This window comes from Talpa occidentalis, unplaced genomic scaffold, assembly GCF_014898055.3.
Source record: "Talpa occidentalis isolate TD23 unplaced genomic scaffold, MPIMG_talOcc4v2.1 talOcc4.8, whole genome shotgun sequence".
NCBI lineage: Eukaryota > Metazoa > Chordata > Mammalia > Eulipotyphla > Talpidae > Talpa > Talpa occidentalis.
This window is the reverse complement of record NW_023605194.1, coordinates 44645604-44663799: the sequence shown is the minus strand read 5'-3', so window position 1 is coordinate 44663799 and position 18196 is coordinate 44645604. Positions and strand designations below refer to the sequence as shown.

At 41.1% G+C, this 18196-nt stretch overlaps 1 protein-coding gene across 1 annotated transcript; it reads right to left on the bottom strand.

Moving 5' to 3' along the window:
• Positions 1-2398: 2398 nt before the first annotated feature.
• On the bottom strand, positions 2399-14345 carry SAR1A (secretion associated Ras related GTPase 1A). Its single transcript, XM_037495589.2, has 7 exons — positions 14240-14345; positions 10840-10913; positions 10595-10714; positions 10082-10147; positions 7230-7333; positions 4104-4235; positions 2399-2874 (listed from the first exon to the last, which is right to left on the bottom strand). Exons 2-7 carry the CDS (start codon positions 10895-10897, stop codon positions 2758-2760), a joined length of 597 nt encoding a protein of 198 aa, XP_037351486.1. The 5' UTR covers positions 10898-10913; positions 14240-14345; the 3' UTR covers positions 2399-2757.
• Between the last annotated feature and the right edge of the window lie 3851 nt (positions 14346-18196).

The following is an 18196-nucleotide window of genomic DNA, read 5'->3' as shown; positions in this document are numbered from 1 at the left end:
CATGCAATTAGTCCCAACGCTTTTCTCAACACAAGGCTTTCTACAAGCCTAGAAAAATCACAGGAAGAGGTTTCATTCCTTCCCCTATTTGGCCAAATGTAGCATTCAACTGACTCTCTCCAAATGTATATAAAATGGTGAATGAAACACAGCCAAACTAGACCCAGTCCTTGCTAGCATGTTAACAGATTTTTCTCAAAAGCCTGCCCTGTCCATCCTGTCTCAGAGATGATCACCAATCCTGGGACTTGCACACGTTCCAGGACTGTCAAATAGTATTGTTTTGGACTTCCTGTGCAATGTGTGAATTGCCCTAGTTTTTTCCTGGTAGCAAAATTTAAGTCTCTCACATCCTTATAAATATTTCTTCCCTTAAGTAGGGAGGACCTTTTGCTTCCCCCACTATGTTTACAATGTTTAACTCAGAACAAGCTAATGTTCCCCCACCCCCCAAGAAGAAGTGAGATAGCAAGTTTGATTTAACTTTTTATTAAAATGCTTAGGATACAGATTGACCTTTTGTAAATGACTGTTTTACTTTTCCTGAAATAGGACATATATTGCACTCTGATAAATCTGAATGAAAAGTCTCAATTCATGGGAGTTTCTGTACAAAGCTCTGATCCTTACTGTTAGGAGTCAAGCTCCTCACAGCAGCTTCCTTTTGCTATCTTATAGAAACTGTTATCTGTGGAGGCAAGAAATAGATCGACTTTTTAATCCCCTCATTCTCCAGTGGCCAAAATAAAACACTTTCACAAGAGCTGCCCTCTGCAGAATCCATGGTTTCCTAGCTTACTACAAAGTGATTAGGAATTAAGTAAACAAAAATAAGAAAACTAACACTGAAGCAATCATACTTCTCGTGTCTCTGGAGAGAGAAGTATGGCTAACCTTTAGCCAAAGGAAATTGAAAGTATGCAAGTTAACTATTTCATTCACCATTAGCTAGATTTATTCACTTAAGGCTTTAACCTCTTTCCAAACCAACAATTTTGTCCTAAGCCAGCTATGCTTGCTAATAAATGAAATGCATGCTCTTCCAAGATTTACACTTCACTGAGCCTCTGCATTTGGTACCTGGCAGTGAAAAAAACTATGCTTTCCCAACAGGTCAGTACTGAAGAGTAACAACAAAAAGTTCAGTAACAACTGAACACAAGAATACCCTCACCCCAGGAAGATGTTATCCACCTTCCCCATCTGCACACTAGAAGCAAGAGTCCACTGACTTTAACTCAGTCTTCTGCAAAAAAGCATCATCATCACAATTTTCAATTTTGAGAAAACTACCTCCAACTATTCATGAAAGGAAAATTGAATGAAGATCACCTCCCATCTTCAGACCATTTCCTATCCCTTCAACTTTCACTACAAGGGTAGAATATTGGTTAAGATCCAATTTTTACACATGGCATTGAGAAACTGGAATGCTATAAAAATAATCCTCATCATTTCACTAGGGATGCTGAGGCTTTATACTGTGCTTACTAACAAGTGATGGTGGCTCAAACAGTTCTACATGAAATTCTTGGATTAGTTTCCTCAATGTACTTCTGAAATGAAGAAAGGCAATTTCATACCAAAAACGGGAAAAAATTTGGAAGAGCTACAGATGTTAACCTTTATAAGCACCCCCCCCCAAAAAAAAACTGATAGCCAATAAAAAGACAGAGCTCATGAACAGTGGAGTCATAGTCACCAAATTCTACAAGCAGAAATTTTAAAGTCCACCAAATAAATTTTTCCTAGAGTCCGTAACAATACCAGATGTTTAAGTTCTCAACTCACAGAATGAAAGAGCCCTTTAAGCTATGACCCTCGTCCTGTGTGATTCTCCTATTCAGAAAAATTTCTTCTAGAATCTGCAAAAGTAACTGAGACACATCTGCAGTGTATGACAACATGGGAGATGTTCTCAACTCTTATGAAGTGAAAGTTACTTTTTATAATTGAAAATGAAAAAGGTGCTATAGAGAAAAATGAATGTCACAACAGTTCAAAGCAAAGACTGGTTCAAATGTATAACTTTATAAGTAAAAATAACTATAACCCACTCTATAATTAACTCCAGCAGTGAACAATCTGCCATACATTCCATGATGAGATGACCCTGGCTTGCCACAGTAGAAATCTGCTACAACTACAAGCCCAGGGTTCTGTCCTTTTCTTGTTCTCTGTACAAGGTGATGCCACCTACAAAGGCAGAGTCATGGACCTTCCTGTTGCTAACTCAACAAGAGTAAGTTCACTGGACTGAGTTCTGGCCTCCAGAATGTATCTGTGCATAATTTTATGAACTATGTAAATACCATTCACTAGATTAAAAAAAAAAAAAAAGAATAGAAAGCTCTGGACCAAGTAAATTGTGAACTTAAAAAGTTAGAAGGGACACCAATTACATTAACAACACTTTCTTTAAAAAATAGAATCACTTTCTTTTGAAATCAACCACAGTGGTGAGACGTGTTTTTCTTTCCAGGTGCCCCACGGTGGCACACAGCTTTACCCAGCAAATCCTGCCAGCTTCCAAGTCCTGGGATGCTGACCTGCACCAGTACGTGGGGCAGCGTTACCTCCCAACAGTGTGGAGAAGAGCACATATCACCACTGGGCGATGAGAGAGCTGAGACTCTTGGCTTCTCAACGCCAGACATGGTTGGAGAGCTTTCCTTGCTCTATTAGAAAAGTTCATGAGGAAGCTGTGAATAGGATCAGTCCAGAGAAGTAAAACTCTTTTATTTCATGGTCCACACATCAGTCAATATACTGGGAGAGCCAGCGGAAGCCCTCGCCGTAGCCTTGCCTCTTGAGCACACTGCACATGAACACTTCCATAGGACGGGCGTTCAACTCCTTCAGGGTCACATTTCCCTAAGGAAGGCAAAACCAAGAAAGGCCTGTTAGCATCTCCACGGTATAAGAGTGTGAAAGGGTAATCACAAATCTCACTTTCTCCATTAGAAGCAAATCTAAATAGGGATTAATTGTAGAAATGTAATCAAGGCCATTTAGATAACATCCTGTGGTCTTCAAGCTTTCAGGATAGAGTGAGCACCACAATCCTATTCTCAGCCTTCCTCTCTCTGTGAAGAGTATTTGCTGTGAGTACCCTCAAATTCAGCTGGAAAGTTATGACAGCAAAACAAGAAAAAGGCCACTGGGACCATAGAACCAACATGTTCTTCGATGGACAAAAAAAAAATTCTGGGATATTTTCGAACAAGGTCATTCTCATTAATGCATGCATTCAGAAAATGTACTAATAGGTTATGTCAAGGAAATTAAGAATGAATGTGAGTGAAACACTGATGCAGAAAAGGGGAAACTAAATCACTCCCAGTTTGTTCATGTTCAAAGGAAGCAATTATAAAAAGAAAAAACCAACAAGAGATAAAAGTAAAGAACCATGTAAAAGAACATCATTATGATCCCAGAAAAGGAAAAATCTTATACTCAATATGCCAAAACCCCGAACTTTCCTGTTTAATTATAGCTGAAACAGATTTTCTCTCTCTCACAAGCTTATTTTTCTGCAACAGAGTTCTCCTAACTAGAGGCTGCATTACCTAGTATTCTGGAAGACTAGGTTTCTACCCCTGGTTTTATCACTGACTTACTGTGTAGACCTTAACAAATCACTCCCAGTTTATTCATGTTCAAAATGGGGATAACAGTACTATCTCTCTCAGCAAGGCGCTGACCCAACTGTTTCAATTTTAATGCTTGGAAAGTGATATAAATGATCACTCTGCTTCATAACCTGAAACCTCGAGTCAAAAAGAAAATGAATTTCCGGCTAAGAAGGGTTCTTTTCAAATGAGATTTTTCAGAATAAGATTTGAAATATAGTCAGAAAATTCTTAAAATGGTAATTGACTTTTCTACCATTGCCTTCATTCTCAAAGACCCGAGGAATGTATCTCACTAGAAAATAGTTAAAGAACATGTTCCTGACTTCAATAATTACACAGAGTAAAATAAATTCTAAGCTAGTAAAACTTGTGAGAAGTAAAAACTATTGGAAGTAAAATCTAGATAGCAAAACACATCTTAAAAGCTGTGAACTTTCTTTATATATCCTCTGCAGATTTTTCTCTTACCTTTCCTGTTGTCTGTCCATAAAGTCCAAATATCTCACGGAGTTTTTCTTCACTGATTGCATCTGTTCTATCAATTTTATTACCCAAAATAAGGATTGGCACATTGGATATTGTTTCATCAGTCATTAAAGCCTAAAAACAAAAACAAACAAAAGCTAAATGAAAAATCTTTAGCTGTCTACCATAAAATGAAAACAAATTTGACTCTCACTTGTCTCTAAGGTATCAAGTATACAGTGAAAATCTATCTTTATAGTGATTAAAAATTAATCTTTTTGTAACACCCTACTAATAAGTAAAAATCCCCTAAATGCCTCAAAACTACTGTAACTTACGGCTGTGACTGTTTACAAGGCAGCAGACTGCCCTAACCTGGACTCTAGGCTAACTCACTCAGCCACAGGCTGAGTGACCATTAGGCACAGTCCCAGAAGAATGAACATTCTGTTTACAGAGCCTCCAGATGACTACAAGAACTCCCCAAGTATTCCGTGAGCACCCAATGTGTGTCAAGTACTATCAAACTGTGATCTCAGGGAAACAAAAGGAAGGATAAGACATATCCCAGGCCCCCAGAAATCCTCACTCTATCAACAAAGCAAGCAAGTAGATGACTGTTACAATGAATGGGGACAGAATGAAAAAACCATTAAAAAATGAAAGTAATAAAATGGCAATGTGGGCTTGAAGAAAGTCAACAAAGATGTGGAACCTAAACTGGGCTCTGAAAGACAAGCAGAATTTGGGTAAATGAAAAGGCGATGGAATAACATAAGCAATGACTTCACAGTAAAAGGATTCAGGAAGCCACATGGAGTATGGTCAAACTGGATTAAAGCATGTCTGCTGAGATGCAGAGACAGTAAATGAAAGGGAAAGATGGGCCTCCCTGGTGGCTCAAGGGGTTAAGACGCAACCTATGAAGCTATCCGCAGCCATTGCAGCTGGAGTTCGATCCCCAGCCAGGGAGTACCCACATGGCGTAGCAAACCACTCCTGTCTCACCTGCTGCTCCCCTCAGCAGTATATTTCAGTCAGTCTGCCTGTTCTGTTTCCCACTCTGCCTCTAGTGAATCCTCTCACCTCCCATACCTCTGGCCTGTACTCCAGTTCTTGTATGCATAAATAAATAAATTTAAAAAAAAAAGAAAGGGGAAGGGATGACCAACATTTTGATGTCCGAGAAACCGGCTGCGATAGATCCTAAAGACTCCAATTCAGAAGTCAGTGGATAGACTCGACACTTTTAGTACAATTAATTGACAAATAATAAGTGTGGTACTCAGGTGAGAGCTGATGATCTAGCTGAAGACAGCAGCATGTAATGAACAGTGCAGTAGGCGTTCTGGAGAAAGAAACCCACCATTACAGATTCACTTGGTGAAGAGGGTGATGTCTAAGTGGTAAGATGAACAAGAAGAATCAAAGCTGGCAGAGATTTCAAATCCGAGAAGAGAATCTAGTTCTCACTGACTGGAAAAACTAGGGAAGGAGAGTTGAAGGGATAAAAAGGAACATGCTTTGATCATCTTAAGTTACAGGAAATGTTAGACAAAATCAGAGTAAAGATGCCATTCATGCATTCATTAAATCCTATCCAAGTGCCCAGTCTGTGTCCTATGCTTTGCTAAGTGTAGGAGTTTCTCAAAAAGACAAGGTCTCTACCATGTAAGTTCACAGTATAGTAGGAAAGGACTATAGGCAAGACAACAGACACTGATGAGGAAGACAATCTAATAGTCTGAGAAGTGAGGGAAGGTGTCTTAGAAGTGGTCACACCTGAACTCTAAGATCTCTTAAAGGACATTTTGAAATTTACCAGCAAAGTGGGTTAGAGGGTAAGGTGAGAAAGTAAGGCAGGTGTCCCTGCAAGTACTCAAGGAAGAACAAGTTGTTCTATTTGGAATGCAGTTTAAGGTAGGTTACAGAGAGAGAGAAAAAAACTGGTGAAACAGTAAAGATCATAAAAGATCGTAAAAAAATGCAAAAGGTTTGTAGATTTTATCCAAAGGTAACAGATCTATTAAAGGATATTAAGGAGGGCAATGACAAGTCTGAGAAAGTTCCTTCTAACATTATAGTATGTGGCAGGTGGTGAGGGAATCTATAGTAATTCAGGACTGCATGCCAGATAGATGGTGGGGCAGTTCCATTCTAGAAGAACAGAACTGGTAGGTGAAGTTGTCTAGTAGGAAGCGCTATGTACGAGGCTGGAGTACAACAGAAGTTTAGAGGAGAAAAGTCACTGGCATATGGGTAGCAGATGAATGAATGGGAGTAGCCCTGACCACCCTGGGGAAGAGCAAGCCATAGGCTACACAGCTGAACAGGTGGTTGTGAAAGAGCCTGAGAAGTATTAGTCAGAGAGAGAGCACAAAAACCAAGATCGTAAAGGGGGATTTAGAGGGAGAATGGCTAGTGCCAAGAGGTCATGTGAAGGGCTGGCTTACAGGTGATTGTACATGACATGAGGTTAAAGCTACAGATTTGAGAAATGCTTACAAATAAACTTCAGACCAGTTTAAACTGCAGGAACAATGCAGAGAAACAGCTGAAAAATAAAGAGAAGAGGCACAGGGTAAGGCAGTAGGGATAACAAAGGCAACATAGAAAATGTCAAGTCAAGAAAACACAAGGCTGAAAAAGAAAATCTCAAATAAGTCCTTGATAGCATCAAGTGTTGCATGTAACCAAAACTGAAGGCTGAGAAAAAACTTAGGGTCTGGCAAGTCGTGCAACAGAAAGGTAGGCAGGCACAACCTCGAAATGCAGATTCAAAAACATAAAGAACCTGAATACCCCTTTTGAGGTTTTGATATAGCAACACTTCATAAAGAGCGACCATACACGACATGTGAAAGAGAGAGACATGTATTATGCTGGGACAACAGCAACATAAACTGGGGAGTGTGCTGAACACACTATACATAATTTACACTATGACAGATATAAATAGTTAATTTACTCAAGCTGAAGAAACTCAGAAATGTCTCAGATTTTAAGTCCCTCCCTTCCTGTAACTAGGACTTTTACCAAATATTAACTGGAATGACTAAGTACTGGCAGTACTATGCTCTATTCCTTAAAAGAAACAGAGGCCAAGAGAAGGGAAAAAAACAAACGTACATTGAGCTCAACTTTGGATTCCATGAGGCGAGGATGATCTGCACAGTCCACCAGAAAGACAATTCCATTAATTGCTGGGAGATAATTTTTCCAAACCCGACGAGCTAAAAGACAAAGTTTGTAGTTGTATCAATAAAAATATTTATCTGAGAATGAATAGTCTATAATAAAGTGGAGAAAGTTTGGTCAGGCCTAAACCTAGCCAGTATTAAATTAGGACAGATGGTATAAACTAATGATCCATGAACTGATTCTGATTTTTAATTCTATAATCAGGTTTTCTGTTGGATTGTGTGAAACTGCAATATCTGGCAATTCCATGTCTTCCTACCCACATGCCAACAATCAGCTGGAGTGGAGAGGTAGCTTCCCTTTTGAAAAGGTCTGGCCTCCTCAGCTTGCCCAAGTTTCCACCACTCCCAATACACCCAGCCAATTTCACTCAAGTGATCTACCTCACCCCTGGAGCCATTTTAGTTTGCAAACTCTGAGTTTAAATATTAGGATGCAAATTACTTGTTCATATAACTTTGCTCCCAAATTAGTTCCTACACTATAGTGTAGTGTGCTGACACTCATCCACAAGCCCTCAGGAAAACTGTGCCTGACTGGCGGCTGACATTCACAGACAGTACCCCAGGCTCCTACATTTAACCCAGAGAGTCCTACACATTTTATTTTTTTTACATGACAGTAAGTAATAACAATTTGGAAGGGAATGCTTTAAAATTGTATTATAATTTCTAAACCATTCTTTTGTAGTCCTTTCAGTAAGATGAATATGGAAGCATCTCTACATCAAACAATTAACAATGGTTATCCTCTAAAAAGTGGTACTGGAAAGGAAAAGTTGAAAGAACTTTCCCTTTTATTTCCATCTTACTATACTGAATTTGTTATTGAGTGCAGACAACTTCAAGTTAAATTTAAAACTTTTTTTTACAAAGTTACACACAAATAGGGAAACCTTTAAATGGAAAGCATTTTAGTAATTTTTATAAAATGGGAGTTATTTATCTATTATGAAAAAGTATTCCTGTCAATTTTCCTCAACAAACAAAACACTACTATGAACATCAACACTTTTTTTTGTCTGTCAGAACCTGAAAGCTAAATTGATGACATCAAATGAATACACAATACTCAGCTTAAGTGTCTAAAAACCTCCTCCTGCATTCTCCGGATGGTCTCAGTTCAATTTTTAACTGTATTATCCTGAATTTATATTTGTAAGCATTACAAATTCTTGTGAAACAGAAAAGACACCATACATATATTCCTATCCAAATAAGAACACAAACCCATTATAGAAAAAAAGGAAACAATTTATAATCTTCCATCAAAATATACTCCATTAATGTTTTCACATAATTTCTCTCTTTTTTTGCACAGGAATTTTACATGATTACAACGATACTACATGTACAATTTTGTAGTCTATAAATATTAAGTAAATAAATTAGTGTATATGTTAATGAAATCACCAACTAAAATTATCTGGGTTGCTTACGGGCCTTTTGGCTAAAATTATGTGACTGAACTATTAGAAGTTACCAATATTCCATTTCTTAAACTATACTTCTAAAAAACTATGTTAAATTCAACCTAATATAATACTCCAAAAGGAGACTTCTCAATTTAATCTAGTACCAAACGAGTTAACCTGACAGAATCTCAGTAATTTCTTTACTACCCTCCCAGAATATTCACTGCATTTCAAATGTTTTCCCCCAAGCCTAGAGTCTTGCCAAATATAAAGTGGGTGTCCATCAGAAAAAGCCACCCATTTTGTATATCTCTAAATCATATGCAAAATAACTGTCAGGAGTCTGGGAACCAAATTGACAAAGTCTAAGTTAAGGCAAAAAGCACTGAGAACTACAAGTTAGAAGATAATGTTACAACTGCCCCAATGGGTAGATTATACAAAATATCAATGTAGATCATAATGGTCAAAAGTAGCCATTATGCCTCCCCGGTGGCGCAGCGGTTGAGCGCTGGGTTGCGAAGCTGCCTGCGGCCTCTGTGGCACCAGTTCGATCCCCGGCTGCTCCCCGGCCACCAGAGGAGGGTCCCACATGGCGCGCAGACCTCTCCTGCCGCCCGCTGCTCCCCTCAGCAGTGTGCTTCGGTCCTTCTGCCTGCTCTGCTCCCTACTCTGGCTCTGGTGAATTCTCTCACCCTCCCGTGCTTCTGACTGTACCCAGTGCTTGTATAAATAAATAAATCTTTAAAAAAAAAAAAAAAAAGTAGCCATTATGCAATTTTTGCAACTGCTTACAAATAATTACTTATTTCCTTACATTAGCTCAATTGAAGAAAGGATACAAAGGAAACATGATTAAATGCTTTATATGATTTTGCACTGGATCTTGTTCAACAAGAAAAATGTTTTCAAGGAGGATTATTGGGACAATTGACCAAAAAAGGGGAAGACCTACTATAGAGTAGATAAAACTAAAACAAAGTTCCTGGGTTTGTTAACTACTATGATTATATGAAAGAATATTCTTGTTCTTAGGAAATATGTTTCCAAGGTTTAAGGAGTAAAAGAACATGATATACTCACAAATAGTTGCAGAAAAATGAATACGAGTATGCATTATATAGAAGGAGATTAATCTAGGCAAAAGATATGGGGAGGAGAGGAGGGGTTGAACGGTCTTTTAGAGAACTCTGGATGAGTTTGAAATGAGTTAAAAATAATAAATGACTAGAACAACTTCATCAAAGTACTAAGATCTTAATCCTATATGCAAGCAATTTAAAAGATAACACAGTGCTTTCAAACAAAAAAAGGGCACAAAATAAACCGAAAGTCAAAACCACCCTTACACTGAGTCATTTCTTACCTTGCTCATGACCACCAAGATCAAAAGTTGTAAAAGTCATTCCAGCAATTGTCAGCTCTTCTGATGCTGAAAAATTGTCATAAAAAAGAAGAAAGAAATAAACTTCTCCATTCAATGAGATCTAGCTACAATACAATTTGTACTGTAAGCCAACACAAATTCAACACTTAATGAAACTTTCACCTTGTGAAGGATACAAGAGTGAGAGTATTTTTAAATTATTCCAAAAAGCCAAGATTTTTGGTACTCCAAGGTGTTTGCTGCTGCTTAGAAAGATATGGGAGATGTGTGCCACTACAAGATTAGTGAGAACAGAGGGTGACAAAGATCCAGAGATCTAGATTTTTGACCATGGGACCTGGGCGTGTACTATAGAAAGAAAGCTGTTTTTTTTAAGTGAGTGATCTTTTGGGACCTCGGTTAATAAAAAAACATCATCAATTGGGGATTCTTCCTCCAAGCCTAACACTGACCTTCAAATATCAAAAGGTCACCTGGTATTTTCAAACCTACTCGGATGTAATGTTGGAACATGTTGGCCCAATCTGTCATCTTTGAGCATATGAAGAAGAGTGGTTTTGCCTGCATTGTCCAAACCCAAAAACACAAGTTTTCCAGATTTCTTGTAGAGTCCTAAAAGAGAAAAAATAATTTTAATATAGTTTTATCCTCTTCACACCAAAGGCTACTTCAATTGAAACTGCTGGAGGAAAAGCAAAGTGTGACACCCATGATATATTTCAAGGAAACAGCCTTACCTAGAAACTGGAGGACACTGCTGAAGCCATTGTAGATCCACTCAAAGATGAAAGACATTATTAATGCTTACTACCTGTATAAAATATGAAAGCAGCAAACGTTAGCTTTCTGGGTGTTAGTCCAGTTCTGGAGAAGTTAAAGTTTATTTCCTGGCCCTGATACAAGTTTACAGTCTAATGTTTTTGGACATTAAAAAAAAAAAAAAAAAAGGATTTTGCACCCTGGCAGAAAGTTTCTAGGGTCCTCAGATCTGCACAAACTTCTGGCTTTCTAAAGTTCTATGATACTCAGAGTAATAGGAGTTAAAGACATATTTTCCTCTTTTACTGCGTGACTCACTTCTCCAGGCAGCTGCTCATTCACATTCCCTAGATACATCATTGCTGTCTACCAGTTAGCAACACCTCTAGGAAATCAGTCTCATCGATAATCTGGATCAAAATGCCACACAGATGCACTAAGTAGAAAATTAAAAAAGGCATATTAACCTGAATGAAAAAACATATTATCTGTCCTTTAAAACAGTTCTTTAAAAAGTCAGCAAAAGTCTACTGGTTGGCACAATTTGCCCTGCTCTGTTTATTAACACTTTCTCTCTTTAAACAATACTGGTTTAGCCCTTTTTGCAAATATATGTCTCATCTCACAAAAAGAAGATTTAGCTATTTTGGTGAACCATGAAGCAATAAAAGAATCCTCTCATAATGTGAATAATTAAGACTTAACCCTATTTAACAAATATGGATTTTCTTAAAATAAAAATATTCATTCAGGCATACCTGATACATGCCAATCCAAGTACATACCTTAATTAGTATGGATATTAATACTACTTTTCCTATTGTTTTCCATAGGCCTAGACAAAACAAAGGATGGCCCGAAGATAATAAAAGGGCTACATACATTGGTAATAAGCAAGAGAATCCCTGAATGAAGTTAAGAAAGTAAGAGCTAGTCAGGTTTGCCTCAAAACCTCAGATTTGGTGCAGATAAAAGAAAGATCTCCCACATTTCACTCCTCTCCATCAGCAGGAGAATCTGATCACAAGGCTTTATAGTAGATGTGACTGAGTGCTATCAAACAAAATTTTCATGAATAACTTAGAAAAGGGTTATCTACAAAAACCTACCTAATATTCTTTCTCCCAAGAATGCTAAATGAAAAAGAAATTGAGAAATGAAGAAAGTATGCATGGTCTTTTTCATCCTGTTATTGGGGTTCTTTTGTAAAGCCTGTGGCCAGACCTATAAACCTCAGAGGATGCTTAATGCTTATTTTCTATGGCTTTTACCATGCAGCACCAAGTGAGGCTTAGGGCTTTGCTGGGGGTAAAGAATAAAGACACAAACTTTTATGAAAAGATACTAAGAGGTTTTTGGCCCTTTTCAGTAACCTCAAAATATATTTTGGCAGGCAAGCCAAATTTAGCATGTTAAATAATAATTCTGTCTGCAAATTCCATCTGCACTTTAAGAAGTTCAATCACTTAAATACACTTACAAAGCCCCTATGCTTAAGTTCCCACTGTAAGTAAGTAAAAGAGCGATGCACCTCTCCTCTGCAAACTAGGCATCCTTACCTACTTTTCTCATTAAGGTCATCCCACTCTGATCACTCCTTTAAAACCCAACAGTTACATATATATCTGCACTATACACTGGCTTGCAGCCAATGCTCTATAGACTCTGAAAAGTTCACCACATAATTTTAGAAATAGTCCCAACTAGATGAATTCTTCAACGTGACAGGAGAAACTCCACTTTAAGGAATTTCTGCTTTAAAAGTCCTATAATTCTCTCCAAAGTGATCTAGAGAAAGAGCACTTGAAGAAATTCTTCAGGTGATATTTAAAAAAAAATAATAAAGCCTTCACTGGACCCCAAGAGTTGGGTTGTACTGCTATGCAAAGTTAAGGAAATGGTCATGAAGGCTCCTCTAATCTCTAAAGTCTTAGGATTCCTAGTTTCTCAATGAGGAGTTTTACAGCTTACACAGTGTATACACATAAATCTCATTTCATTCTCACACCAACTCTACCCTGGCAGGAATCTTTGGCCTCACTTAACAAGATGAGGATGCTTATATTCCTAGGTCAGCTGCTTGGCCAAAATTGTTCAACTAAAAAAAGTAACAGCGCAGAATTTAAACCCTCCTCTTAATACCACAGTGAAAGCTCTTCCTTTTAATAGCACACAAAATTCAAATCCAAATCACAAAATTGCTTTAAAAAGGAAAAGCAAAATTCACCAATTACACAGATGTTATCTTTCTCACAACTTAACATCCCTTTTGAATGGTATTTTAATAATTTACATTCTATTTATTTTCTATTCTTGATCTCCTCTATTACCTTAGGGCATCTTAGGGCAAATTAGAGTACTTAAAAATTCACCCGGATTAAATAACAAAAGCACTGCCAGTGTACTCGAAACTAAAACTTGCAAAGTTCAAGAATGATTCAAACAAACAAAAAGGAGGCGCACTAGGATGACCATTAGCCAATAAAGAGTCCACGTCTCACTCCTTATACACACTCATTACTTCTTAGGCACACTCAGTACAAGTCCGACACACATTCCAGACATATCTGAGGTAGCAGGCAGCTGGCTTTTAGCTAAGAAACTCTGGTCAGCGGCAGGGTAAATGTCAAACATCGGCCCCATTGCCAATCTCCATTAAGTCCCCATCACAATCTAAGCAGATGGATCGAGGTAAAGGAGAAAAAGACAAGCGGCCAGGGAGAACACTAACACTTTAGCGCCGACCCTCATGAGTGTGCTCCCGACTTCTCGGTTAGCACTGAGAAGTAAACATACCGCATGTGAGCATTTTTTTTCCATGCACTGTAAAGAGAAGGGAAAAAGAGGGGGAAGGCGAAAATACGGGGTTCGATCCAGGCCATGAGATGATAACACAGAAGCGATGTGGGGGGAAGCCCCGGGCTAGGAGTCAGAAGACCTGGTTGGAAAGCCCACACTGGCCCCCCGCGGGGCCTTGGCCAACCGCGAGCCTCGGTCCCCGATCCTGTGAAACAAGCACCGTCCAAGATTCCGACCCGCCTCACCGGGCGCCTCATTCGAGATAAGGGATGTGAAACCGTTCCGTAAACACGAGCGCACAGTACACAAGAAAGCTGTGATTCTGCTCGGCGTCCGCAAGACCTGCAGGCGGAATGCAGACCCACAAGGTACCCCAGAGGCCGGCAGCCCACAAAGTTGACCCCGCCGAGTCGGCCCGTCCCCGCCCAGAACCAGCCCCGAGGCCCTTCAGAACCGCCTGCGTGTCACTTCCCCGCCCCCCACCCGCCGGCGCCGGCCTAAGCCCGACCCTCCCGGCCGTCCATCCCGGCCCCTTCGGCCCCGGCTCCCTCCCTCCCTCGCCGCGGCCCCCCGACTCACGGCCCGGGGGGCTCCTCCTTGGCGGCGGGCAGCTTGGACCCTCCTTCGGAGCACACAACCCAGCAGCACCAGGGGCCGCCAGCTACTCGCCGGATATACGTAACACGCCCTCCCCCGGGACTTCCGGGCGCGCGCTTGCTCCCGCCCCCTCGCCGGCGTCTGCGCGCTCCGCGCCGGCGGTGCCGCTCTAGCAGCGACTCGGGCGGCGGAGGGGCGGGCCTTGGGCGTGACGACACGCGATCGGGGGCGGGGCCTATTTGTCCCCGCCCCTCTGCGGGACTGATAGACGTGGCATCGCCGGGGCGCTGAGGATGGGGCAGGATTCTGGAGACCCGCGGCGGCCCTGGACGCCGGTGATCGCGGCGGCAAATCCAGTGCGTTCCCCGACGCACCAGGAAAATCATTGGCGACCGACTGTTAAGTAGGTTCTCGGGAACAAGAGTGAATCTTAGAGCCCTCCAACTGAGGTGGAGCCCACTATTTTCCCTGTGATAGCCTACTTTTTAGAACTGCTAAAAATTCATTGAGCAATTCCAATGCAATGGACTTTGCGTGCCCGATCTCATTAACGAGTGCTATTATCCCCATTTTACCCAAGAGAGAAGGGAAGTTCAAAATAGTCTACTGAGCAAGCCCAGGTTCATACTTGCTATCAAGGAGCAACGGAATATGTTGAATTTTGCTACAGGCATTTTTTTCATTTAGTTCTGAGGACAATCCTGTGAGATTGATATTATTAATACTGCCTTATTTTTTTGGAATAAAGTTAAAAACTAAGCCCCACTCCTGACCCAGCAGGCAGGTTTGGGAGGCTGGAATGGATAAGTCTGCCTCAGGGACAAGGCCATAAAACCGACCATGACCAGAAAAACCAGCCCAGCTCCAGAAATGCAGAAGCAGAGGCAGAACATGTTTCTGTGTCAAAGGCCAGTATCAGAGACCAGACACCTAGCAGATAACTGGTGCAAACTAGCGTCCCAACTTAGAAAGCCCGCGAAAACAGTATAAAAGAGAGCCTCAAGTCCTCCTTTTGTTACAAAGCCTGTATGGAGTTTGCTCAGGACATCCTTTCCCCCTATCACTTTGAGCACAGACTTCTCCCCTGCTGCTTCTCTTAGCAGTGTATTTCAATTAATAGACGGATTCTGTTCTCCACTCTGTCTCTGGTGAATTCTTTAACGCCTGTGCCCCCTCACTCTGATCTTCTCCCCACATTTTCACAGATAAGAAATCTGAGTCAAATGGAAAGATGAATGATGTTTTTGGGTAAGGAGTTTCCCTAAGTTAATCTATAAATTTTACATAATCCTAATAAAAGCACTGATACAATTAATAGTTCTGTATGTGGGGTTTTTTTTTTTACAGATTTATTTATTTATGCATACAAGAACTGGGGTGTAGGCCAGAGGTGCAGGGGGTAAGAGGATTCACCAGAGACAGAGTGGGGAGTAGAAAAGGTGGATTGACTGAAATACACTGCTGAGGGGAGCAAAGGGTGAGACAGGAGAGGTCTGCTCTGCCATGTGGGTCAGTCAGCTCCCTGGCCAGAGATCGAACTCCTCCTTCAGTGGCTGAAGATAGCTTCACAGTGGTACTGTTATAGGGCAGCCCCGATATATTGAACGGGTTGCCTGGCTGTGGGTCCTCATCCGCACGCTTAAAAGGGACTTATTAATACTCCACTACAGGCACACACAAAAGGTTAATAAAAGGTTTATTTACAAGGGAAAAGGAAATAAGGAAAATGTACAACTCAGGGAGAAAATAGGGAAATAAAGTCTTTAATGCGTCCTACCCGATCCGACGACCTGGAAACCCAAAAAGCACTCTCAGAGCTGGCCAGACGCGCGAGCTGGCGGAGAGTCAAAATGGGGGGAACTCTCCAAAGCCCACGTGTCTGCCTTTATACCAACCTGGCTGCTTAACCCCACCCACAGATCCCAGCCACCTTCCCTTTGGTGGTGATGGGATTTGGAGTTCCCAGTTTCTTTTAGCTTTGGTCTGGAGTGGGGGTGGAGTCCACAAAGCCTGTATGGAATTAGCTTTAGGACATCCCTTTCCCACTAACTGTGCTACTTACCCCTTTGCACCACCAGAGAAGTTCCTATGTTTTGTTTTGTTTTGTTTTTTTACTACCCTATTTGTTATTACAATACAAACAGAAAAATAAAAGGACTAGACAGAAAACAAACAGGCTCTGAGAAAGAACAAGGCGGGGAGAACTAACACTATTAGGTATTAAAACGCAGATTCTCAATATTTAAAGCAGTTTGGCACCGGTGCACAAAAAGTCAAACAAAGCACAGAAAGACCCCAACACATACAAAAATAAAATTCCAGTGACACTTGGCAATACTCAGAGGGGGCTGGATGGCCGAGCTCACCACCTACCCACCTCCTTTCATCCTGTGGATCTGCTGCATTGAATATGAATCCTGCCCAAACACTTGTAGGGCTTGAACCATGTTCTGAGGCTTCTTACCATGGCTAAACCTGGGAAACTGTGTTCCTGGGACTTGGTACCCCAATATGTGCACACTGAAAACACTGGGCTGCCCCAGAGCAAGCTAACACATTGGGTTACTGATAGAAGCCTGGCTCTGTTATAGGGCAGCCCCGATACAAAACGGGGTGCCTGACTGTGGGTCCTCACCCGTGCGCTTAAAAGGACTTATCAATGCTCTACTGCAGGCACACGTGAAAGGTTAATAAAAGGCTTATTTACAAGGGAAGGGGAAATGAGGAAATGTACAGCTCAGGGAGAAAAATGGGAGACAAAGTTTTAAATGCATCCTACCCCATCCGCCCATCTGGAATCCCAAACGGCACTCTGAGAGCTGGCCGTGGGCCTGGAGCCATGAAGCCAGGAGGTAAGCGAGAGAGCGGGAGACCCCAAGGTCCACGTGTTTGGTTTTTTATACCAACCCTGGCTGCTTAACTCCACCCTCAGGTCCCTGCCACCTTCACTTTGGTGGTGACAGGATTTGTCTTTCCCAATGTCCTGATGGCTTTGGTCTGGAGAGGGGGTGGAGTCCACAAAGCCTGTATGGGATTAGCTCAGAACATCCTTTCCTCCTAACACTTCCCCCCTTTCACTTTTTGCCTTTCCCCCTAACAGCTCCACGGTGTAGAGTACTAAACCAGCAGGACTGCTTAGTAGGGTGGGAGGAAGGAGGGAGCTCACAGGCAGATTCTCTAGAGAGTCACAACCTCTACTTAGCATCTGGGCAGCCTTGGGCAAGTTGACAAGTACCCCAGGGCACAATGTAAAACAGAAGAAATAAGCATTGTTGTGTGTACAAAGCATTTTTCCAGAGTGTAGTCAATAAATTTTGCATTATGTATTTAAAAATAAACAATAAAAAGGTTGAGACAGTGGGGTAGTCAAAAAGTCTAAAAGTTAAATGTGTAAATCACATACTACACTGAATTCCAAATGATTCAAAGATTTATAAATCTTTGAATAAAAGAGTACTAGAAAAAATAGTACTAGAATCATTCAAGTATTCCTTATCCTAGAATGGAGAAAGCTTTCTGACCATGATTGAAAATCCAGGCAAAAGCCATAAAAGAATAGGGTTTCCCTGGTGGTGCAGCGGTTGAGCGCTGGGTTGCCAAACTGCCCGCAGCCTCTGCAGCGCTGGTTTTGATGTAGAGCAACCCCGATACAAAACGGGGTGCCTGACTGTGGGTCCTCACCCGCGCGCTTAAAAGGACTTATCAATGCTCTACTGCAGGCACACACGAAAGGTTAATAAAAGGTTTATTTACGAGGGAAGGGAAAATGAGGAAATATACAGCTCAGGGAGAAAAGTGGGAGACAAAGTTTTAAATGAGTCCTACCCGATCTGCTGATCAGGAATCCCCAAAATGGCACTCTGAGAGCTGGCCGCCAGCCAGGAGCCGTGAAGCCAGGAGGCCAGCAATCGCGAGAGACCCCAAGGCCCACGTGTTTGG